The following is a 26,165-nucleotide window of genomic DNA, read 5'->3' on the forward strand; positions in this document are numbered from 1 at the left end:
CAGTTATATACTTCCCTTCCTTTGAAAGTCTGTTGGCACCTTTTCCAGTGCAGTAAACCATACAACATGTATTTTCAAAGTTTCCAAACACAGACATGCTGGCGTTAAATTTATGAAAAAATATTTTATTCAGCTGTATGGTAACTGTGACTTTCAGAGATGCTGATCAGATTTGAAATTGGTGCTGACTTGGGACTCCGACAGGTTTATAGATCTCTGCAGGAAATACAGCCACACTGGCTCCCGGGGAGCCCACGATGCTTTGTGCCATGGTCTTTGACTGCAGGCTGGGCAGGAGGAGTCCGGGCAAGAGACGTAGATGTGGGGATCCCCTAGCCGCACCCAGAGAAAAACAGAGAAAGTCAGTGAGTCACTGATGAATGTTGCATGGCTTTGTTGTGCACTGAAGCAGAAGGTAAATTCCTTCTGTTCATAGAAGGTAAATCTTTCTTTTTATTACTTGAGCCAAGGACTGGAGGTCAAATAACACCTGTTTGTGTAGTATGTTTTTTACTTTAGAATGCCATGGCTAGGAGGACTGTGTTTATTTGTATTCAAAGTAGTGATGATGTTGCTAGTGTCTGTAAGTGATGATGACGTCACTCCTCCCTTTTTAAACCCATAGGCCAGTGCCCCCCCCTAAAAAAAAGTTAGAATCAGTTCTGTGTATTTAAACATCTGTGGGTTTGACTGAGGTTTGAATTTGGTCCATAAGGACAGTTATCTTTCTCAAGGATCCTGGCTGTTTATTCAAGAGATCCCTGGGAATGTTCTTGATAGAAGCCTTTCAGAAGGGGGTTTCTTCCAAATTGCTCTAGCAGCTCAACTCTGTATTGGCTCACTTAGGTTTATGTGGCTAAGGTTTATATACCATTTCAACTTTCCTTTGCTTGCTAGCCTAACACTGGTCTGCTGCAGGTCATTCAGACAGATTCTATGCCTACTGCCATAGGACAGAAGCTGCCCAAGACAACCCACCAAAAACCTGAGAATCCTGCGGGCTCAGTTCAGTTAACAAGGGTTTGTTGGGGGGCACCTGGGAGACTTATTGGGTTAGGTGTCTGCCTTCGGCTCAGGTCGAAGATCTGAGATCCCACGTTCCTGGGATCCAGCTCCTCTTAAGTAGTAAGGCTCTCTGCTTAGAGGGGAGCCTACTTCTCCTCTCCCTCTGCCTGCACTCTGCCTAGTTGCGCTCTATCAAATAAATAAAATCTTTAAAAAACAAAACCAAGGGTTTGTTAAGCATCCATTCCGTGTCTCATTCTTCTTAGGTTTTGGGGTAGCATTAGCCTTTGTTGACTGCAGACTTTCCAGTAATGCTTTCAGTGATCATAACTCTGTATTCTTTCTGTTCTCCCCTTCCTCTTCACCTGTTCCTTTGGTCTTCCCTTTCTCAGCCAATGTCCTAAATATCAGCACTGAAGAAAGATACCATCTTGGCCTTCGTCTCTCCAGTCTTTTCCCTATTGCTATATTGTAAAATCTCAGGGTTTTACCTGTCACCTCTCAGTGGATTGCTCCCAAATCTCTTTACTGCCCAGATCTTCTTCCTGAGCGTTAGCTCACATTTCTACCCCCTTGGGCATTATCACCTGGATTCTTAGGCTTATTAAAAATTTATGCATCCTGCTTGTCATGTGTTGCAAGTCAGGTTTCCCAGGAAGCAAACTCTTGAGATGAGATTTGCATCCCTGGAAGCTGTTTGGGGAATGTTCTTGAGGTCAGTACCTTGAGGGTGCATGGAAGAAGCAGGGTAGGCCACAGGGAGAAGTTGAATTGCACTGCAGCTCTAACAGAGGCTTTAGCCAGTCCTCTATGGAGTTCCTTGGAGTAGTCCCAGTTGGACCGAAGAGGCTGGATCTTTCTTTCCTTTTATACTTCTTCCATCAACCAGCAAATAGAAAGGAGTTACCCCTGGGAAGGGGGAGTGACATTGGGGAACTGCTTTTCTTCAGCTGAGAGCAAGCTGGGGAGAGGGATCAGCTGAGATCTGCTGCCAACACTCCTGGTAGTTGGGAGAATGAGTGTTTCAATCCTGGGCAGTGCACCAAATCACCTCCTGCCCCACCAGAACAGTTCCTCCCATGTTACAATATTTCTCTTATCGGTAACAGATATAATACAGATATATTACATCCTCCATATATTCAGGCTCTCTCTGCCTCACTGTTTCTATTTTTAAGTTGAGGTATAATTCACATAGAAAAATAATGCACAGGGGCTCCTGGGTGGCCCAGTTGTTAAGCATCTCTACCTTCGGGCTCCCTGCTTGGCGGGAAGCCTGCTTCTCCCTCTCTCCCTCCCCCTGCTTGTGTTCCCTCTCTCGCTGTGTCTCCCTCTATCAAATAAATAAATAAAATCTTTAAAAAAAGATGCACAGATTTTAATTTCAGTTTCATGAATTTTGACAAATGCCAACCCCACTCTTTATTCTTTTTTTCATCTTTACCCTGTATGTTAGGAGTGTTTGAAAATAACAAGAACCAGGGCACCTGGTTGGCTCAATGGGTTAAAGCCTCTGCCTTCGGCTCAGGTCATGATCCCAGGGTCCTGGGATCGAGCCCCGCCATTGGGCTCTCTGCTCAGTAGGGAGCCTGCTTCCCCCCTCCTCCTCCTGCCTTTCTGTCTACTTGTGATCTCTGTCTGTCAAATAAATAAATAAAATCTTAAAAAAAAAAAGAAGAAGAAAACAAGAACCCTCTTGAATAGCTTAAATAAGAAATGTATTGCAAGGAACTTGAGGACAAGGATATAGCCAGGCCTACAGAAGGGATTGGAACCAGGAAAGCCATTTTCTTCTCCTCTGCTTTCTTCTGCATATTTCTTGCTGTTCTACTTTCTCCTCTCCCTGGCAAATTAATTATTATTTAATTTTTGTGTAATACATCTTTTTAAAAAAAAATTTTTTTTTTTAAATTTATTTGACAGACAGAGATCACAAGTAGGCAGAGAGGCGGGCAGAGAGAGAGGAAGGAAAGCAGGCTCCCTGCTGAGCAGAGAGCCTGATGTGGGGCTCGATCCCAGGACCCTGGGATCATGACCTGAGCTGAAAGCAGAGGCTTTAACCCACTGAGCCACCCAGGCGCCCCTGTGTAATACATCTTTACTGATAGATTTATCTCACCCTTTTCAGTGGTTCTCTCTTCCATTATATGTATGTCCTATAATTTAAGAAATTCTCGGGGTCGCCTGGGTGGCTCAGTGGGTTTAGCCTCTGCCTTTGGCTTGGATCATGATCTCAGGGTCCTGGGATCAAGCCCAGCATTGGGGGGTGGGGGAGTGTCTCTGCTCAGCAGGGAGCCTGCTTCCCCCTCTCTGTCTGCCTGCCTCTCTGCCTGCTTGTGAACTCTCTGTCAAATAAATGAATAAAATCTTTAATAAAATAATAATTTAATTCTCTATTCATGGATATTTAGGTGGTTTGCAGGCTCTTCTGTCCAAATTATGTAGCGGTGAATTTCCTCATTCATATCATTTCATACATTATCTTTACGTCTTAAGATATTTTTCACTTTTCTCTTTTGATTTAGAGTTAACTACATATGTGAATCCTATTAGAATTCAGCTCTTTGGGGGTCCAGTTCATGTTTGAGTCATCTCTGAAAGCAAAATGCCTAACACAGGGCCTTGCATATCGTAGCCACTTAGTAAAGGCTGACTGTGTGAACAAGGAAATGGATTAATCCAAGACTTATTGGCATAATAAGTAGAACAGATTATTTCTGATGATTAGCCCCTGTGGTAAGTGCTTGGGAGTTACTGGAGTCCATACTGTAGATCCTGCCTTAGTGGGATTTCCAGCCTAGTGAGGATGCTTGATGGATTTTGTGCACCCTGTGCTGGGACAGCTCTGAGCCATGCGCCTGGTGTATGTTGCAGATAGAAGTAGTTTATCAGGCAGCACAGTACAGGTTTCTTTTTGGGGGGGGTGGGGAGAAGGAGGACAGTTGCATCTTGCCTTTATTCTTTTGGAAAGCTTTATAAGAAACACCAGAATGCATAACTGGCTCCAGGATCCCTTTATTGGAAGTTAATTCAGAGACAGACTGCATGTTCTCTGACCCTGAGAACCAACTGAATTGTGTTTCTCTAGATTCCTGACTTGGCCTAAAGGAGGGATGAGTGGAGTGAAGAGAGAATTTGGTGACAATATGAGAGGAAACAGAGATGGCAGGGGAGACGCTGGTGGTAGGAGGGGTGACAAGGAAAGACTAGAAGGATGCTTATTGAGGGCCTGTGTCCTCTGGGTGGAAATCTTCTAGAAGGTCAGGGCAGGTCAGGAATCACCTGCACACTCTGAGGACAGATGGAAATGGTTTGGGGGTTGGTTCCATGGCTCTGACTGGTGCAGTGGTTTCCATACCTGTAAGTTAGCCCTGACCTTCAGAACACCCAAGTGACAACTCGTTGAAGATGAACTGCTCTGTGCTCTCCTTCTGCTGGTTTTCGGTCTTCAGAATCTCAGCTGGGCTCTGAAGGAGACTCTCTTGTTTGCATAGTTTGATTCTTAGTTCCAGAATTTCCCTTTAATGGAATTTCCCATTTAGTTCCTAATCTTTGGGACTTGTGGGACTGAGAAGGCAGGTTGATATTTGGGACAGAACCTGTGAAGGATGCTGTCTCTTACCTTGTCCCTAGGCAGCACAAGGCTGTGAGCACAGCAAGGCTGAGCAAGGTATTGCAGGGAGAGGGAGGAGGAGTGGTAACAAAAAACATCTGGAGAGAAGATGGAGGAGGCTGGGAGGGAGAAAGAACTTGAAGAAAGGACTTAAATAACAGGGAGGAGAGAAGTGGGCTTTGGACAGTAAGGGTAGGAGAATTGGCCATTTAGGGCCACAGAAGCAGGTCTGCCGTTTCATTTCTTCTTGGCTCCTTTCATTCACGGTCTTTTGGTGTATCCCTCCCTTTGTAATTTTTCCTAGTTTTATTGAGAAATAATTGACATACATCATTGCATTAGTTTATAAAGTCTTTTTTTTTTAAAGATTTTATTTATTTATTTATTTATTTATTTTTTTTTTAAAGATTTTTTATTTATTTATTTGACAGAGGGAGAGAGATCACAAGTAGGCAGAGAGGCAGGCAGAGAGGGAGGAAGAAGCAGGCTCCCTGCCGAGCAGAGAGCCCGACGTGGGGCTCGATCCCAAGACCCTAGGATCATGACCTGAGCTGAAGGCAGAGGCTTAACCCACTGAGCCACCCAGGCGCCCCTTATTTATTTATTTTGACAGAGAGAGATCACAAGTAGACAGAGAGGCAGGCAGAGAGAGAGAGAGGGAAGCAGGCTCCCCGCCGAGCAGAGAGCCCGATGCGGGACTCGATCCCAGGACCCTGAGATCATGACCTGAGCCGAAGGCAGCGGCTTAACCCACTGAGCCACCCAGGCGCCCCAGCATTAGTTTAAAACATACAGCGTGATGGTCTGATTTACAGGCATTGTGAAATGATCGCCACAATAGGTTCAGCGAACATCATCTCTTCTCATAAGAAAAAAAGAATAAAAGAAAAATAAATGTATCCTTTTGATGAGAACATTAAGATTTATTCTCTTAACAACTTTCCTATAAATCATACAGCAGTGTTAGTTATAGTCACCAGGTTGTATGTAACATCCCTAGTACTTATTTATCTTTTTTTTTTTTAAAGATTTTATTTATTTATTTGACAGACAGAGATCACAAGTAGGCAGAGAGGCCGGCAGAGAGAGAGAGGGGAGGAAGCAGGCTCCCTGCTGAGCAGAGAGCCCGATGCGGGACTCGATCCCAGGACCCTGAGATCATGACCCGAGCTGAAGGCAGAGGCTTTAACCCACTGAGCCACCCAGGCACCCCTAGTACTTATTTATCTTACAACTGAAAGTTTTCACCTTTTGACTACCTTCTCCACCCCCCTGGCCTGCTCCCCAGCGCCTTACCTCTGGTAACCGCAAGTCTCATCTTTTTCTCTATGAGTTTGTTGTTTTTTGTTGTTGTTTCTTTTCTGTATTTTATTTATTTATTTATTTTTTTAGATTCCACATATAAGTGAAATTGTACAGTATTTGTCTTTCACTGATCCATTTATCATAATGTCTTTCTGGGTCCCTCTGTGTTGCAAATGGTAGGATTTCCTATTTCCAATTTCTTATGCTGAATAGTATTCCATTTTATGCACATAAACACTGCAACTTTTTTTTTCATCCATTGATGGACACTTAGGTTGTTTCCATGTCTTGACTATTGTAAATAATGCTGCTATGAACATGGGGATCCAGGTATTTTTTTTTTAATTTTTTAAAGATTTATTTATTTATTTGAGAGGGAGAGAGAGAGAGAGAGAGAGAACATGAGAGAGGTCAGTGGTAGAAGCAGAGTCCCTGCCAAGCAGGGAACCTGATATGGGCTCGATCCCGGGACTCCAGGATCATGACCTGAGCCAAAGGCAGTTGCTTAACCAACTGAGCCACCCAGGCGCCGTCCAGGTATCTTTTTGAGTTGGTATTTTCATTACCCATGGATATACAATATTCCCAGAAGTGGAATTGCTGGATCATATGGTAGTTCTACTTCAAATTTTTTTTAAAGATTTTATTTGTTTATTTGACAGACAGAGATCACAAATAGGCAGAGAGGAAGGCAGAGGGCAGGGCTCCCTCTCTGCCAAGCAGAGAGCCCGATGTGGGGCTCAATCCCAGGACCCTGGGATCATTTCCTGAGCTGAAGTCAGAGGCTTTAACCCACTGAGCCACCCAGGTGCCCTTCTACTTCAAATTTTTTGAGGATCTTCCAGTCTTATTTCCACAGTATTTGCACCAATTTATAATCCCACCCAACAGTGAATAAGGGTTCTCTTTTCTCCACATCCACATCTGCATTTGTTACAACTGGTCTTTTTGATATTGGCCATTCTGACAAGCATTAGGTAATAACTCATTGTGGGTTTTTTTTTTTTTAATTTTATTTATTTATTTGACAGAGATGCAGCGAGGGAAGGAACACAAGCAGGGGGAGTGGGGGGGGGAGAAGCAGCCTTCCCTCCAAGCAGGGAGCCCAATGTGGGGCTTGATCCCAGGATCCTGGGATCATGACCTGAGCTGAAGAAGGTAGACGATTAGCAACTGAACCACCCAGGCGCCCCTCATTGTAGTTTTAATTTGCGTTTGCCTACTGACTAGTAATATAGAGCATCTTTTCATGTGCCTATTGGCCTTTTATATATATTCTTAGGAGGAATATCTATTTAGGGCCTTTGTCCATTAATTTTTTTTTTTTTTTTTTTTTTTTTTGCTGTTGGGAGGTATGAGTTTTTAATTTTTTAAGTTTTACTCATTTATTTCTGTATGAATTTTTTCTATGTTTTGGGTATTAATCCCTTATCAGATATATGGTCTGCAAATTTAATTTTTCATTCCATGGGTTATCTTTTCACTTTGTGAATGATTTCTTTTGCAGTGCAGAAGCTTTTTAATTTTATGTAATTGTTTATTTTTGCTTTTGTTGCTGTGCTTTAGGTGTCATATCCAAAAAATTATTACCAAGCCCCACATCAAGGAGCGTTTTTCCTGTGTTTTCTTCCAGGAGTTTCATGGTATCAGGGCTTACATTTAAGTCTTTAATCCATTTTTTGGAGTCTTTAATCCATTTTGAGACACTTTTACTTTAATCCAAAGAGTGACACTTTTACTTCTTCTTTTCCAATTCTGATACTTTTAATTTCTTTTTCTTGCATAATTGTTCTAGGTGGGATTTTCAGTACTAAGTTGAGTAGGAGGGTGAGAGGGGGGCACCATTGTCTTATTCTTTTTATTTATTTATTTGTTTGTTTTTAAAGATTTTATTTATTTATTTGACACACAGAGATCACAAGTAGGCAGAGAGGCAGGCAGAGAGAGGGAAGGAAGCAGGCTCCCTGCTGAGCAGAGAGCCCACTGGCTCCATCCCAGGACCCTGGGATCATGACCTGAGCTGAAGGCAGAGGCTTTAACCCACTGAGCTACCCAGGTGCCCCTAAGAAAATCTCTAAAACTAAGTTAAAGTAATAACTAAGTTAGGAGATGATGATTCTTACTTCAAAAGGATCCATAAGGGTTTCTTTAAGCAAGAGACTCCTCATTTCAATGCATTTGTTTGCCCAGCATTTAGTCTGTGACAGAAAGACTGTGAGAGTAAGAGAAACCTGAGTGCAAGTGCTATATGCAGTTGATGACTAAAGACTGAAGTATTCTAAAATCTTAAAGAAAAACCCTAGATGAGTGAGAAAGTGACATATGCTATCATATGCTATAAGAGATTCTTGTTTTAAAGGACCAAATGACAATTCAAAATATATGTATATATAAAAAAATGTATATAAACATAAATAATATCATAATTTATAATACAGATATATAATTACATATATGTATATATTATATGTGTATATACATATATACTTATGTGTATATGTGTATATACATGTATATAACATAGATGTATAGATACTAATGGGAAATTGTCTTATCTGTAAAATTTAATTTCTGTACATTATGGGGATATTTCTAAAACAAAAAGTTCAACAACAAGCTATGAAGCAAAGAGATTTAAAAGCCAAATTTAATATTTGAACACTGGTACAGAGAATAAAGCTTTATAATTCTGGGATTAGCATTCCCTGCCAAACAGTTTTTAAGCACCAATTCAACTTCATTTTCTTGTGAGGTTTCCTACGTTTGGAGGACGGAATTGACCTGCTAGTTGAAAAGACCTAACAGATTTATTTATAGAGCACTGCTTTACTTCTTAAAAAGGCCCTACTAAAGATTAGAGGAGAAATAAGTGAAATAGAGAATAGAAAAACAAATGAAAGGATTGACCAAACTAAGAGTTGTTTCACTGGAAAGATAAACAAAATGGAAAAACCATTAGCAGCCTAACCCAAGAAAAAATATAAAGGACCCAAATCAAAAAAATCATAAATGAAAAAGAGACATGACATTGATACTACAGAAATTCAAAGGATTTTAAGAGGTTATCTGCTAACAAACTAGATATCCTAGAAGAAATGGAAAAATTCTTAGAAACATACAACTTACCGAGACCAAATCAGAAAGAGAGAAAATCTGAATAGACTAATTACTAGCAAGGATACTGAATCAGTAATCAAAATCTCCCAGCAAAGATAAGTCCAGGAGCACATCACTTAACTGGTGAATTTTACCAAACGTTTTACAGAAATTAACACCAATCCTTGGAACAGTTTAAAAAAAAAAAAAACACAAAAAAAAAAAAACAAAGAGAAGGGAACACTTCCAAACCCATTTTACAAGGCCAGCATTATCCTGACACCAAAACCAGAAAAGAAAACTACAGGCCAATATCCCTAATGAATACAAATGCAAAAATTCTCAATAAAATACTAGCGAACCGAATTCAGCAGCATACTAAGAGGATTATTCACCACGGTCAAGTGGGATTTATTCTTGGGATGCAAGGATGGTTCAATATAGGCAAATCAATCAATGTGATACATCACATTATTAGAATGAAAGAAAAGAATCATACGATTATCTCAATAGATGCAGAAAAAGCATCCAAAAAATTCAATATTTAGTCATGATAAAATTCTTAATAAATTAGGTATAGAATTCTGCAACATACTTCAACATAATAAAAGCCCTATAATGACAATCCTAGCACTCAAGGCTAAAAGGATGAAAGCTGGGGCGCCTGGGTGGCTCAGTGGGTTGAGTCCTCTGCCTTCGGCTCGGGTCATGATCCCAGGGTCCTGGGATCGAGCCCCGCATCGGGCTCTCTGCTCAGCAGGGAGCCTGCTTCCCTTCCTCTCTGCCTGCCTCTCTGCCTACTTGTGATCTCTGTCTGTCAAATGAATGGATAAAATCTTAAAAAAAAAAAAATTAAATAAATAAATAAAAGGATGAAAGCTTTTCCTCTCAGATCAAGAACAAGACAATGGGGGGGTGCCTGGGTGGCTCAGTGGGTTAAAGCCTCTGCCTTTATGAATATGAAATGAATATGAAGTAAATAAATATTCATTTCATCATGAAATATGAAGTGAATAAAATCTTCAAAAAAATATTTTCTTAAAGCACTGTATACCTAACCTGTCAGTATATAAAATACTACTATATCTGTGTTTTTGGAAAAACATTGTTAGATTGTGATACATATTTTGTCTCACCATACAAATAGCTTCCGGATAATTTTTCTTTTCTTTTTTTTTTTTTTTTTAAAGATTTTATTTATTTATTTGACAGAGAGAAATCACAAGTAGGAAGAGAGGCAGGCAGAGAGAGAGGAGGAAGCAGGCTCCCTGCTGAGCAGAAAGCCCGATGTGGGGCTTGAACCCAGGACCTGGGATCATGACCTGAGCCGAAGGCAGCGGCTTAACCCACTGAGCCACCCAGGCGCCCCCCTGATAATTTTTCTTGGGTATCTTTTAATAGTAGGTAGTATAAAGCAGCATGCTGTAAAGACCTTTCAAGAGTATTTTTTTTTTTAGATTTTATTTATTTATTTGACAGACAGAGATCACAAGTAGGCAGAGAGGCAAGCAGAGAGAGAGGAGGAAGCAGGCTCCCTGATGAGCAGAGAGCTCAATGCGGGGCTTGATCCCAGGACCCTGGAATCATGACCTGAGCTGAAGGCAGAGGCTTTAACCCACTGAGCCACCTAGGCGCCCCTTTTAAGAGTATTTTTAATTTTTTTTCACACAGTATCCCTTGCAAAGAGTCCGTGTTAAAAAAATGATTTGAGAACTCAGTGCTGAGAAAAGATTTGTTTTTCCTGAGTAACTGATAAATTTATTCTTTCCCAATAATGACAACTGTATATTTATAATTATTTATTTATTATTTAGATATATTTATTCTAATTATTTATTCTAATTCTAGTTCTAATTCTATCTAGATATAATTTATATATATTTATTCTAAATATTTATTCTAATTCTTATTATTTAGATATATTTATTCTTTCCCAATAATGACAACTGTTGGTGTTTCCATTTTTGCTTTGGCTGCCAGGAAATTCAGAGGTAAATTTTAAGTTTATTCATGGCACATGATTGACTTATTTGTATTTTACTTTTTCTTTCTCCTGATTTTCTACATCTACTTTAACATTACTTAATTATAGGTGATTTTGCCCTAAGTTTTCACAAGTCTTTTGTGGGATGAGGTATAAAGGAATAAATATAAACAAAATAATTAAATTTAGTTGAAAATAATATTTATACGTTTCAGTTTATATTGTTGACAAATTAACCAGTTAGCCAACTGATGACAAATTTGGAATGGCTGTTATTAAACGGGATGTCTTTTCTAGAGCTTCTAAGTCAGAGGACTAGCTGATGCCTCATTGGGTTTCTAGTCACCTTCATCAAGCGCTACCTTTCCTTGGCATAACTGCTTTATTTAGCTATTATTCTGCTGACCCCTTTTCTACTTTAAAACTATATGATCCAGGGGTGCCTGGGTGGCTCAGTGGGTTAAGCCGCTGCCTTCGGCTCAGGTCATGATCTCAGGGTCCTGGGATCGAGCCCCGCATCGGGCTCTCTGCTAAGCAGGGAGCCTGCTTCCTCCTCTCTCTCTCTGCCTGCCTCTCTGCCTGCTTGTGATCTCTCTCTGTCAAATAAATAAATAAAATCTTAAAAAAAAAAAAACCTATATGATACATAGGGGAGGAGGTTGGACGAAGTCATTGCTTGCTCAATCTATTTTGGGCATTGATCTTGAATTATAAAGCTTTGAGGAACTTCTTAGAGTGAGCTACTAGAGTAGAGTGTGATGAATGTGCAGATTTGGATATTCACAAGGAATCCACCCAAGAATTATGTCTTCTCATTGGCCTCATTTTTTAGTACTGAGTCCTCAAGATTTGTTTGATGGCCCGAATCTTTGGGTTCTGGAAGCTTCTCAGAAGGAGTCCAAGAGATCCTTCCTATCCCGGGTACCTCTGTGCCCTACTTGTCTCAGAATTGTCTTATTTTGGCATTGTTTGCAAACTCTGTCATACTCTTTTTTTTTTTTATTTTTTTATTTGACAGGCAGAGATCACAAGTAGGCAGAGAGGGAGGCAGAGAGATAGGAAGGAAAGCAGGCTCCCTGCTGAGCAGAGAGCCTGATGTGGGGCTCGATCCCGGGACCCTGAGATCATGACCTGAGCCGAAGGCAGAGGCTTAACCCACTGCGCCACCCAGGTGCCCCTGTCATACTCTTTTAAAAATGCTTCAGGAAGCCATAAAACAAAAAAAATTGAGTTAATCTGTTAAAATGGAAGCTGAGCATTTCCCTGCCTTCTGCCTGCCGTATTAAAGGAGCTTTCTCTGAATCAGGTTGTCTGCAGGCGTTATCTCTCATTAACTTTTACATTAGTCCCCAAGTGCTCCTGAAGCTTCATACCAACAAAAATGGGTTTCAAGCTGTTTTTCTAAATCAGCTGCCAAACCTGTCTACTCCGTCAGAAGGGTTGTGGCGTTATTAATTCCTTCTCACTGCTACAGCAAAAGTTTCCTTCTAGATTGGCTCATGGGTATGACTTTTTAGGAAGCCTACTTCACTTCTCTTCTCCAGAACCCAAATAATTTCTGACACAAGATACCCCAGTTCTCTTAATAGAATTCCACAGGGACACTTACCTGCCTAATGTAATTAAGAAGCTGCTAATCTTTTTCACTCCTGCTTTGCTTCCCCCAAATATTCTGAGAGAAGCAAGCCTTGCAAAACCTCTGGTAAGCAGTGTAGACGCAGAAACTCTGTCTTCAAGATTTACTTGTAAATCTTCCAGATGAGATGCTGGAATGGCAGACACTCTTCTCCCGGGCCCCATCCTTGAGGGACTTAGCTGGTGCCAGCATGCCATTCCGCTTGCAGCAGCTCTTCTTGCCCAAAAGGGGACGTGTATTTGAATAACCCTGGATCAGGCAGGAAATTCAGAGTGACAAAAATATCAATCCAGAGACACAACTAAAGTGGAAATGGCCAGAGTGTGTTTTGACTGGTTGCCTGCCCACCCTTCCTCCTCCTCCTTTCTCTCTCTTTCTTTCCACTCCCCACTACCTCTATCTCTTTCTCTCCCCCCCTCCACCCCACCGCCCTCCCTCCTTGCCTGCCTACCTGCCTGCCTTCCTTTTCCAGGAAATCTATAGTGTACCATTTATAAAATGGGTATTCTCTGGAAAAAAATGAAAGCACTCCTTTAGCACTCCTTTAGGAGTGCTTTCATTTTTCCTTGTAGAGAGCAGAAATGGTTTGTTGTCTGTCTTGCCAAGGTGTTTTGATAGAGTCCCCAGGACACTTCTTGGCCATAGAGCGTCATATAAAGGAGGAGGGTAAGCCAGGCTATCATCTGGAGAAGGCTTAGCACTTGTGGAGATCATTTTGTCACTTTCAGAAGGTAGCAGTTGTGTTGTAATGGTATAATAAGCTTTAGAATCAACCACATCACATGTTTGAATTCTTTTCCCAGCTATTTATCAGCTGTGTGACCTTGATGAAGAAAGTTAACTTACCCTCTCTGAGGCTTAGTTTCCTTGTCTGTAAACTGCAGATATCGGTGCCAGTTTGCAACGTTTTCCTGAGTGTCAAATTGTGTATTAGGCACTCAGTACATGTCCAGCTTTATCAAATCAGCCTCTAAGTTATGATTTCTTAAAATCTTAAATGATGAGTCAGACTAATGGCCTTTTAATGGCACTCTGTTATTTAAAAAAAAAATCTTTTAGCAGTTTTATTGAGATCTGATTGATGTACATCAGACTATACATATGTAGACTGTACAGTTTGATGAATTTGACATATGTATACATTTGTGAAACCATCAACACAGTCAAGATAGTGAACATACCCTTCACTCAGAAAAGTTTACTTGTGCCTCTTGGTAATCCATTCTTCCCTAACTTTACTTCCCAATCCCCAGGCAACCACTGATCTGCTTTCTGTCACTATAAGAGTTTGTATTTTCTAGAATTTGACAGTATTTCCTTTCTTCTCTCTCTCTCTCTCTCTCTCTCTGTCTCTCTCTCTCTCTGTCTTTTGGCCTGTCTTCTTTATTCCACAGTAATGATTTATACTTGTTGTTGAATGATTCAGTTGTTCCTTTTTGTTGCTGAGTAGTCTTCCATTGTATGGATATACCACAATTTGTTTATCCATTCTCTTGTTGATGGACGTTTGAGTATTTTCAAGGTTGCGCTATTTTGGAATAAAACTGCTGCAAACATTCAAGTGTAAATCTTTTTGTGGACATATGCTTTCACTGCTTTTATGCAAATTCCTAGGAGTGGTATAGCCAGGTCACTTGTAAATGAGTGTTTTAACTTTGGTTTTAAGAAGCTTCCCACTTGCTTTTCAAAGTGGCTGTATCATTTTACATTCCCAAAGCAGTGTGTGAGAGTTCCCCATACTCCATGTGCTCAGCAACACTTGTTCTGTTTTTGAGTATAGCCATTCTAGTGGGTATGGAGTTGTATTTGTGGTTTTGATTTCCCTAAGGATTGATAATGTTGAGCATTTTATAAGAAGTGCATGTTGAGCACGCATTTATTTGCCATCCATATATCTTCTTTGCTCATTTTTTTGTTTTATTAAGTTGAAAGAGTTCTTAGAGATGAGTCCTTAGTCAGATAGGTATTTTGCAAATATTTTCTCCCAGGAAGAAAATTTTCTCTGTGGCTTCTCTTTTCATTTCTGTCTTTTGGAGACAAGTGTGTGTGTGTGTGCGCGTGTGTGTGTGTGTGTGTGTGTGTGTGCGCGCGCGTGCGCGCATGCGCGCGCACTTATTTGTTTGAGTGAAGGGTTTTTTTTTTTGAACTTTGGTCTACAGATTTATTGACAAAGATAGTTTCACATGGTATTGAGGCTAATACTGCCAATTAAAAGAAAACTTCTTAATATCCATCTAATTAATGGTCCAAAGCATTGCACGCTGAAAATGCATAAGCAGTTTCACTTACGAAGAAAACAGCACTAAGCAACATGTTTTAAGTAACTTTTTCCCCCCAACTGTCCTTGTTGGTGGATTACACTACCACTGATTTGAGATTTATACCTTTCCTTATTTTTTGAGCAGCAAGAACATGTTTAAACAGCTCACTTAGCTTCTGCAATTTGTTCTTCTTGTCATCTTTCTTCACTTTCTCATCACCTCCAGTCTGCTGCTTGACACAGATTTTACTGATCCGATGATGAAGTTCTCTTGCTTTACTCCTTATTCTGTAGATAGAAGTTCTGTCTTCAGTGAACTTTCTTGTCTTTTTTCTTATTTTCCTTTTGGTTGCCCCTGGCAGTTTCTTGCTCAATCCAGATGAAGAGCCACAGTAGCCTCCAGCAGCTCAGGCCGGACAGCACAAGATGCAAACGAGGGGCCCTATACAGCGTCTGTGCAGAGTAATCTGCTGATTGGGAAAATGTCCCCCAAATGTCTAAGAAGCCCTGTTCTTTGTAAAAGAAAAATGTTTCTGGAATCTTAGATCTTTTGGGGGGTCTGCTTAGTGGTTTTATACTTTATATTTTGAAATAATTATAGATTCACAGGACATTGTAAAAAAATGTAGAGAGAGGTCCTGTGTCCCCTTCATCCCTCCTTCCCTAATGTTAGCATCTTTGACTTTAGCGCAATATCGATCCCATGAAATTGACATTGGTACAGTCCACAGACCTTACTCATTTCACCAGTTACACATTCATACAGGTATATATTTGCCAGTTGCACATTTGTATATATAGTTCTGTACAATTTTTTCACACAGGTAGCTTCCTGTAACTGCACACAGTCAAGGTGCAGAATTGTCCCAACACTGCAGAGCTCCCTATGGCTACCTCTTTAGAAATACCCCATCCCCTTCTCTCCCCAAATCTTAACCCCTGTGTTCTGTCTCTATAATCACTTTGTTTCAAGAATATTCTATAAATGGGATCATATAGTATGTAACCTCTTAAAATTGGCTTTTTTGGCTCCACTTAATTTCCTGATGGTTTATCGAGGTTATTGTACATATCACTTTTCTTTTTATGGCTGAGCAGTATTCTGTGCTGTGGATGTTCACTGTCTGTTTAACTGTTCATCAATTGAAGGACATTTGGGTTGTTTCCAGTTTAGGCTGTTATGAATAAAGCTGCCATGAACATTTGTGTACAGATTTTTGTGCAGACATAGGTTTTCATTTCATGCAATAAATGCCCAAGATAATTGCTGAATCATATCATAAGTACATTTTTAGGTTTAGAAGATACCGCCAAACTATTTTCCAGAATGTCTGTGCCATTTTTACTTTCCAGTCAGCTCAGGTTGTGTAATCCCGTTCCTCTGCATCCTCACCAGCTTGCTGGTATCATTACTATTCGATATTTTAGCCATTCTGGTAGATATGTAGTGATACCTCGTTGTACTTTTAGGTGTTACTTTCCTGGTGACTAACGATATTGGACATCTTTTCATGTGCTTACATTTCATCTGTATATCCTTTTTTGGTGAAATGTTTGCTTGTGTCTTTTGTCCATTTTCTAATTAGATTGTTTTCTCACCGTTGAGTTTTGAGAGTTTTTTATATCATCTAGATGCCTGTCCTTTGTAGTTTATAGATATATTGTCCCTGTCTGTAATTTGCCTTTTCATCCTCTTACCGTTTTTTGCAGAACAAAAGTGTTCAATTTTTATGAGGTTCAGTATCTCAATTTAACTTTTTGTAGATTGTGCTTTTGGCAGTAAGTCCAAATATTCTCTTGGTCCTAGGTCCTGAGGATTTTCTTCATTTTTTTCCTAAAAATTTTATGGTCCTATGTTTTTACATCTAAGTCTTTGATCCATTGTCACTTAATTTTTGCATAAGATGTGAGACTTAGGTCAGGATTCGCTTTTTGGCCTGTGGATATCTAATTGTTCTAGCACCATTCATTGAAAAGGCTCTCCTTTCTTTGACTTAATTAACATGGGGAAGAACGATTTCCTCCTACTTTGTTCTTTTTCAGAGTGGTTTTAACCATTCTAGGCCCTTTGCCTTTCCATGTAAATTTTAGAATAAGCTTGTCTGTATCTACAAGAAACTTGGCTGAGATTTTAATGGTATTTGCACTGAATGTATAGATCTGTGTGGTTGAGAATTGACATCTCTGCAATGTTGAGTCTTCCAACATACAAGCAGGGTAAATCTCTCCAGTTATTTAGGTCTTCTTTGATTTCCTTCATCAGTATTTTGTAATTTTCAACATAGAGATGCTGTACATATTTTGTTAGATTGAATATTTAAAATAGCTAATATTTTATATGTAAGTATTTTGTTTTCTTTGGTGTTATTATAAGTGGTATGGTGTTTTATTATTTATTATTTTATTTATTTTATTTTATTTCTTGAGAGAGAGAGTGTGTGCTCATAAGCGGGAGGGTTGGCGTGCGGGAGGGGCAGAGGGTGAAGAAGAAGCAGACTCCCAGATAAGCAGGGAGCCCGACATTGGGCTCCATCCCAGGATCCTGGGATTATGACCTGAGCCAAAGGCAGACTTTTAACCGACCGAGCCATCCAAGCACCCTAAAATGGTATATTGTTTTTATTTTAGATTCCACATAGTTGTTACCTTAGAGCTTTTTGTGCAGAACTACGGAGATTCTAAGGTTCTTATATTCACAGAAAAGAGAGGAAGATTTGGGGCTTGCAGCTTGAATCACAGGCATGTGACAATCAAGTATGGAAACAGTGTAGGTACAAGAGCAGACAGACTTGAATTCAAATCCCAGTGCTGACACTTACTGGCGTTGTAACCTTGGGCAAGTCATTTAACTTCTCTGGCTCTGTTTCCTCAACTGTCAGAGAGGGAAAATAATACCTCTTATGCAAATCTTATGTGAAGTTTTGAGATTTTACACACAACACACACACACACACACACACACACACACACACACACACACACAGTATGCCTAACACAGGTCTCAATGTATCTTAGTTATTATTTCAGGCCACAGTGGAATCATGTCGTTTATGGTTAGGATTCACAAATGAGAGGCATAGTGTACCTACTATTGTGAACAGCACACATGTCCTGAACCCTGTCGAGGTGCTGATTTTCAAGGATGTGAAGTCTTGACATAGCTTTTGTCCTCAAGGGGCTTATAGTTTTGTTGGGGAAGCATGCTGTATGTATAAAAATTCCAGGACAAGCTGTCACTTGTTAAGTTCTAAATGTATGGGGGCAGACAGTGGGTACACCAGAGAACTTTGTCTTCCTGGGTTTTGTTTGCTCTTTTGTACCCTGATCAGTGAGGTGGCTTTGGGATGTTGTTGATGAGAGAATATGTGGGGGTGGAAAGGAGTGTGTACAGATTTAGGGGAAGGATTCATGTGGGAATATGTAATTAATTTTTATACTTTCCCCAGTAAACCATCGACCCTTTTTATGATGTCATGAGGGATTCCTTAATTTTGCAGCTGCTTCCTGATTACGTCAGAGAGGAGCCTCTCACCCCACAGCCTGGAGCTGCACTCATACAAGAATTGGAAACAAATGAAGTGCTGAATATCTAATGGCTTCCACAGGGAGAGCCAGTTCAGACTTCCCCAGGCCTCCTTATGCAAGGTCTTCCTCAAGTATTTCTGACCCCCTGAAGTGTCTTTGTTCTGGAAAGACAGGTCTGGCTCAGAGCCAAGTGGGTGGGAGCCTGGGGACTCCTTGATGCACACCTCCCTCCCTCCAGGTGTTCTGCAATCCCAAACTTATGCCCCTTTCCTGGACCTCCTTTGGTAGGTGTTATCCTTTTTGAGGTCTCAGGATCCTCTGGAACCTGCCGAGATTATTAGTAAGAGTCCTTGGCCCCTTCCAGTGAATCCCTTCCCTCCCACACATCATTTCCATCGTTCTTGATTTTCTTTCGGCAGCATTTCTCACACCATACACTCCTGTCTGTTCCCTCTTCTAGCTCCTATAAGAAAGATGTTACATTTACTTGGCATTATAAAGTTTACAAAGTACACTACACATAATTTCTCTCAGTTCAAACAACTTTGAACTTGGCTTCCCAACAAGTCTCTGCTCCTTTTATATTATTCCAGCTACCCTAATGTATCCTTAATGTTTTGGCTAGATTAATCATCATAAAACACTCACCTGTGCTTCATTTGGAAACCTCGAGCAGGTGCCCTCCTCACCCCGTGCCAACTTAGGTCTGCGTTCCTTGCTGTGGCCTTGCAGGCCCGGTGCTTTTTGGTCCCCGTGTGGTGGCACTCTTGAGTCCCTTGCTTGCCATGTGGGAGGGTGCCTGGTGTGCCCTGACCTTCGTGCCTCCTTAGCAACACGCAGTCTCTCCTTCGTCCTGCCTGTTCCAGCTTTGTTCTTTTTTTGCCTCCTTGCTCAGAAGTGCTTTCTTTCATGCAACCTTCTCAGCTATCCCCTAGCTGGAGATGATTTTCTTTCCCTCTGGTGAAAGAAAGCATCTTCCATCTTCCTTGAATTACAGTTATTTGAGTCTGTGTATTCTTCCTGTCTTCCTCATTAGATTATCATCTTCTTATGGATGGATCTTATTTTCCTTCATATCCTCCACCACTGGGCTGAATAAATAACTTTGTAACTAATGGGAGAGGTCATTATTTTAAAAAGTTATTTATTTATTTATTTATTTGTCAGAGAGAGAGAGAGAGAGCACAGGCAGGAAGAGGCAGAGGGAGAAGCAGGCTCCCCACTGAGCAAGGAGCCAGATGTGGGACTTGATCCCAGGACCCTGTGATCATGACCTAAGACAAAGGCAGATACTTAACTGAGTGAGCCACCCAGGTGCCCAGGCAGCCACTTAACCGACTGAGCCACCCAGATGTCCCAGGAGAGGTCATTTTGTTAGGTTGGGATTTTCTTTGCCCTCACATCTACCCACCAAAAAAAGTCAGTTTTACAATCCTACAAAAAGGAATAGCAGGCATGACAGTAGGGGCCCTTGGGGAGGAAACGCTACCTTCCGTGTTCCTTGGTTTTGTTGCGACTGTACCATTTGGGGATGTGTTGTTCATGGCCAGCCTTGGATCAGCCTGTGTTCTGCCATTATGCATGAATAATTTGCTTGGTCTGTTGGTGCCTGGTTTTCCTCACTCATTCATTTTACTTCTCGGGGAATAAAACGATGCCCCAATGGCCTGGAGCTCTGCTTTTGCTCTGGGCTTTTATCTGGTTTCTGTACAATGACTGCCTCTTCCATCCCTCCTTCAGTCAGCAACTGCCACAGGGAACTCTGTAGCCCAAACAGCAGCAGTCGAAAGATGCTCTCACTGCCCACTTCCTGCAGACAAGGAGGTTTTGGTGGGCTGCTCAGGAACTGTGCCAGCCCTGTGTCTGACTGGTGACTGACTCATGAGAAAAGCAGCCCTATGTCTGAAAGATAAGAGCCAACAAATCGCCTCCAGGTGGTGTTAGTTTGGAGGTGACTGACCATTCATTTCCTGTCTTTGGGAGGAGCCGGTGGGGAGGGAGTCAGTGAATAAAGTGGTCTTGCCTGCATTTTTCTCCAGCTATTAGTGAAGCAGCTGAGCAAATAGTTGGTTCTCTCTCCTGGAATGGCTAGTGGACCCCAGTGGCTTCTGAATCCCTCTGCTCCGGTCAGGGTACCAGACCTCTGTGTCATCTGTCCTGTGTCTCCCCTTCGGCACTCTTGTCATCCCCTTGCCAGGAAGCTGGCTGTGTGCATCAGGGAAGCTCTGCTTATTTCCTTGCCGCCAGATTTTTCTGTGACCAGCCAAACCTCATCCTTACGGGCACTGGTGTGCTTCGGCAGCACATATACTTAACGGGTACTGGTTGCCTCCAGTGCCCTCCCTGACTCAGGAGCTGATCAGAAGAGCTGAACTGCTGTCCCTTGGCTGGGCACAGAAGGTCCAGGCAGGTGGGCCTGCCCCCCCTCCCCTTCCCTCTCCCCTTCCTTCTGCCTCATTCCCATTTCCTGCAGGAGGATGCTTTGCCATCCTGGAGCCGTCAAGCACAGCTTTGCTTTGGCAGCACCGTCGCGCACACACGGGTGGGAGAGGGGACGTGTTTATCACTTTTCCTGGAGATTATCTGTTTAAGCACTTCTCTGACAGTTACAATAACAAGGGCAGTGTGTTGTGTTTCCCAGCAGAAGGACACTTGCTGTTGAAAGATGTATAGCACTAATTAGAAATACATAACATCCGGCCACATGGCAGCCTTCTCCCGGCCGCTCCATTTCCTGATTTCATACAACTTTGACGACAGTTGGTTTATGTTTTCCATGAATATGTTCTCAGAAAAATGAGAGAGTCTCCCTGTTACATGGGAGTGAGAAGACTATTTCTGCCTGTGCAGGTATTTGGGCACAGGAATAGTGGGAGCTCTGGTCATCTGCCCATCTGAGAACATGTGGGAAAGGACAGAATCAAGTTCAAACCTCAGGTGACTTTCTTGGTAAGAAATATTTCTGTCTGACTTGCTTAGCCAAAACCGTCCCCCTAAACCCTTGAGCGAGCCTGCTTTTGGAAAGAAGGGGAAAGGCTATTTCACAGTGTTAATGAGTTCCTCAGCTCATGTCAGGCTCCTGCTACCTGACACAAAGCCAGAGGAACCCAGGCAAATACCAAGGCAAACAATGCTTTTTCCTTCCCCACCCCACATCATTTGTTGGTCTGACCCAGCCCAACTCTAGGGATATATATGGGCATTTGTCAGACTAGGGCCAGTTTCCTAGCTCTACCCCCAAAGTGGGTGGACTCTGGGAATCTGGATGCTGTTTTCCTCCTCACTTGTATGAGAATGAATACCTCCCAAGGAGTGGCATCTTATGGCTGCTAGCCTACAGAAGCCTGCTCGAGGTGAAGAGTATCTCCGAAGGTGCCATAGCACTTAATATAGTTCTCACTGGAGGCTCTGGGTCTGAGTTGCGATGGTTACTTGGGTAAATAGCAGTTTTTTTTCACCCAGTTGTTAAGGTCCTGAGGTTGCAGGGACTCTGTTTTATTTGTAGCTGTGTTCTCCATCATACCCAGCACAGGGTGAAGCATACTGTAGGTGCTCAGTACGTGCTTGTGTACCACCGAACCATGGCGGGGGTGGGCAGCCCTTGCAGAAAGTATTCTCTGCGACGTGGTCAGAAGGCTCACTGAGACCCAGGCATTCTGACCCCATATAGCAGTGATATCACCATCAGAGCAGAATAGCTTAGTGGTTTGTCCCTCCCGCAGACCACTTCAGGGAAGTACTGTCAGGCCCTTTATGGAGAGGCGGGAAGAGGTGAATGAAGATTTGAGGCTCTGTGGCTAACACTAGAGCATTCATGAAGCTGCCTTTTCAGCTGCTGCTCTGAGAAGTAGTTGAGCTCTTCCACACTTACAGCAAAGAGACTGTTGTTTCTACCTTCCTGATCTCCAGACCTTATTGCAGGAGGCTTAAAAAAGAAGCCACACTGCGGAGGGCCTGGATAGTGCAGTTGGTTAAGCATCTGACTCTTGGTTTGGGCTCAGGTCATGATCTCAGGGTTGTGGGATCAAACCCTGTATCAGGGTCCATGCTTAGTGTGGAGTCTGCTTGGGACTCCCTCTCCCTCTGCCCTTCCCTGCCTCCCTCTCTTTGTCTCACTCTCTCTCTCTCTCCTTCTCTCAAATAATAAAATCTTAATTTTTATTTATTTTTAAAAATATTTTATTTACTTATTTGTCAGAGAGAGAGAGAGGTAGGCAGAGGGCAAAGCAGGCTCCCTGCTGAGCAAGAAGCCTGATGCAGGACCCTGGGATCATGACTTGAGCCAAAGGCAGATGCTTAACCCACTGAGCTACCCAGTTGCCCCTAAAATTTTAATTTTTAAAAAAGATTTTATTTATTTCTTAGCGCAAGCAGGGGGAGCTTCAGTGGGGAGAAGTAGGCTCCCCACTGAGCAGGGAGCCCAACTTGGTGCCTGAGGCAGACGTGAGCTGAAAAACAGATACTTACCCAATTGAGCCACCCAGACACCCAAATAAAATCTTAGAAAGAAAGAAAGTCAACTTTGACTCCCCAGAGGCCAAAAGTATCATTGTTTTTAAGCAGTTCATTCTCCCCCTTGAGCCCTAGTCACAACTTTGCCCTCCGAGAAATAGCCTGGCCTGCAATTGCCATTTGTCATAAAAATAGAAATGGGCTTGGTGAAAGTAATCTCCCTTTGTCCCATCTTATCCTTATCCAGGTTAATGAGAGTATCTTATTGTAGTCTTGGGCTTCTCAAAATGCCAGTCTCTTGGAGCTAAGACATCCCCTTCTGTGCCTTTTCGGGGCCTTCTATGTGCAGGCAACTTATGCCTAGGATGCCCAGTTGTTAAGGGGTCACTAATGTCAACACCCAGGATGTGGCCTCTCCTTATACTACTCTAGCTTCCTCTGTTCTGGACTTACGCCCCCATTCTGGGCTGGCCTTGTTGCTAATTAGAGGCAGCCTGCTGGCAGTGTTTGGCAGGGGCCTGGGCGAGCTGGGGCAGTACAGACGGTGATCCTGCCCAAAGTAAGAGAGAGAGGGGAGAAGCTGCCATTTTTCTTAGGATGGCATACACATCTTTCCCTTGCCTGCTTTCTACCCTTTCCCCTCTTGATTCTTGGATGCTGGTGTCTTGGTTTCTCTAGCGGAGGTTTAGGGGGCCTTACCAGAAGAAGAATGAGAGTGGTGACCTATTCTAATCACATGGATTGTTACCACTTCCTTACTGCCTGCTGCAGTTGAGTTGGAAAGTTAGAGGATGACATTTGGGACCAGTGGGCATCTGGAAGGATGGCAGGAAAGCCACAACAGACGAATACTTTGCTACACTGATGCTATTCATATGTTCGACCTTCTGAGCAGCAGCCTGTTCCTTCTCACTCCCAGGGCTCTCTAAAGTGGTTTGGGGCTGGCTCTGAATACTCCCAGTCATGTTTGCTCCTGTGGCCAAGGCGGTTAGGAATAACTGTGGTTGTGTAGCATCTCCTGGAGTAAAGACTTCAGTTAGGCCCCATTGACGAGACTAGTGTCAATGAGGAGAGAGGCAAGAGGGCTTCCCTCTGGCTATTGAGGTTAACGTGCAGGCAGGCACAGAGATCAAACATGTGGTGGCTAATTAGCCTTTTAACACTTGGGGTTGCTGAGCGTTCTCCTGTGTTACAGAGGGAATTAACAGATTAGCTGATGCCAGAGCAAGTGAGCGGGTGCCTCATTCCATCTCCTGTGTGTATTGGGTGTCTCCGCCTCTGAGGCTGCAATTGGATGGCTGCCTTCTGTTTGTCACCCATTTCTCTCAAGTCTGGATTAAGTGGCCATCAGGGCAGGCCACTGACAAGGAGTAGGTATAGACAGAGTTTTGAGAGTGTATGTAGTAGCTCCTGCCCAAGAATAGCTCTGGCCACCACCAAGGTGGCTCCTTTCGCTGACCCGCAGCCAGAAGGAAGTCAGCCAGGCTGAGAAGGTGAGGGGGAGAGGGTGCTGGTATTGGGAGCCAGATTCCTTTTTAGCCCTGGGGGAAAGAATTTGTGAAATAAAAAGTACCACTGGTTAAGTGCTTATCGTATGCCCATTTTCCCATGTAAAATTAACTCATTCAGTGAAAACAGGTTGTTTGTAAGTGGAGGAGTGATGGAAGGTAAGGATGGAACCAAAGGTTAGTGATTCAAGAAGATAACTTAAATTTGTATTTTTTGTGATCTTAATTGATATTTGTACTCCTAGTGCTATGTGAGAGGAACTGAGTGAATTAAATATGACTTGTTACTATAGCTTCACATTATTAGTAGCCAACTAAATACAGAGAGTCTGTAGCTCTGGCCCAAATTGTCCACCTTGGGGTACCTGGTCCTGGGGAAGCAATGCCGAATTTACACAGGGGATTCCTGTCATAATGTTATCAAGTGCTTACCCATAGACCAGCCATTGTGGTAAATGCTTCATGTGCACTATTTTACTTAGCCTATGGCGACGCTTTGAGAGAGGAAATACTACTACCACCAGTCTTAGATGAGGAAAAGGAGCTCAGTGACAAGACCAAGGAAGTGCACCTAGTAAGCTGGAGAAGAGTAGCCCTTGACCCCCCAGGGCACTGATGAAGTTTTCATTTGTTTCTCCTCAGACTGCTTCTCGGAGGAGTGTCGCTCTGTGATCCAGGAGCAAGCCGCAGCGTTGGGCTTGGCCATGTTTTCCCTCCTGGTGCGGCGCTGCACCTACTTGCTCAAGGAGTCTGCCAAAGGTAAGCAGAGGAGGGACCCCCTGACTGATGGCCTTTCTCCTGCCTGGGCCCTGTGCAGACCAGCTCAGGATGCCACCCTGCCTTCTCAGCATCTCCTCCCTCTACTTGATACTCTTGCTCAAGTAACCCCTCTTCCTTCTGCCTACCTAACTAGCCCCACCTCCTTTTGCTTTCCCTTTACTTCTATAGCCCTCTGTCCTTGGGGGAACTATCCCCCCCGCCCCCGTTCTCTAGTAGTTAAGATTTTTCACTGTACCTACGAGCTGCTGTGGGTTCCTGCAACATTAGAAAACCAGCAAAGAGCTTTTCCGTTTTTGTTCATAATTGATGTTTTGGTTTCCCTGCTCTATCTCTGTGTCCCTCTTGGTCTGGTACTGGTGGGTGTTGTAACCACTGTGGACCAGCCACCTTGGACGACTCACTGAACCAGAGCACAGGCTGTTTTTAACCCTTGAGTTGATCAGTGTCCCCATATGCATGAAGGTTGCCCTTAGAAATCTAGGACTGCCTGCTGAGCCATGTAAGGTAGGGCTGAAGATTGCCCCTTTCTCTCAGCTCCTGGATCAGTATTGGTGAGTATTGAGGCCTCTCTCCTGTCCCCCTGCCACTTCAATTTTGTGAATGCCTCCAGACTCTGGAGCTGCCTTTTTTGGGAGGGAGGGTCGAGGTAACTTTTTTTATTTTGAAGCAATTTCGAATTTATAGAAAAGTTGCAAGAATTATACAAAGAACTCTTACATACCCTTCACCCAGAGTCCCCATTTGTTAACATTTTACCATAGTTGCTTTAAGTTCTCTCTCTCCTTTTTTTTTTTTTAAAGATTTTATTTATTTATTTGACAGAGAGAGATCACAAGCAGGCAGAGAGGCAGGCAGAGAGAGAGGAGGAAGCAGGCTCCCTGCTGAGCAGAGAGCCTGATGCGGGGCTCGATCCCAGGACACTGAGATCATGACCTGAGCCGAAGGCAGCGGCTTAACCCACTGAGCCACCCAGGCGCCCCAAGTTCTCTCTCTTTTTATAT

General features: G+C 42.6%; 1 protein-coding gene across 2 annotated transcripts in view; it reads left to right on the top strand.

Moving 5' to 3' along the window:
* The window catches only part of LOC111151251 (SMG6, nonsense mediated mRNA decay factor), a 241,550-nt gene that overhangs the window by 83,648 nt on the left and 131,737 nt on the right, over window positions 1–26,165 (top strand). The window contains exons 1-2 of one of the 2 annotated variants that reach the window (XM_022509116.1): window positions 21,352–21,373; window positions 25,027–25,143. In XM_022509116.1, the coding sequence (XP_022364824.1) occupies window positions 25,089–25,143 (55 nt within the window). In that variant the 5' untranslated portion in view covers window positions 21,352–21,373; window positions 25,027–25,088. Of the gene's footprint in view, window positions 1–21,351; window positions 21,374–25,026; window positions 25,144–26,165 lie in introns of those variants that run through there. The other variant, XM_022509115.1, reaches the window with a different exon arrangement.

The sequence above is a fragment of the Enhydra lutris genome, unplaced genomic scaffold, assembly GCF_002288905.1.
Source record: "Enhydra lutris kenyoni isolate GAN:26980312 unplaced genomic scaffold, ASM228890v2 scaffoldscaffold26, whole genome shotgun sequence".
In the NCBI taxonomy this organism is placed as follows: Eukaryota; Metazoa; Chordata; class Mammalia; order Carnivora; family Mustelidae; genus Enhydra; species Enhydra lutris.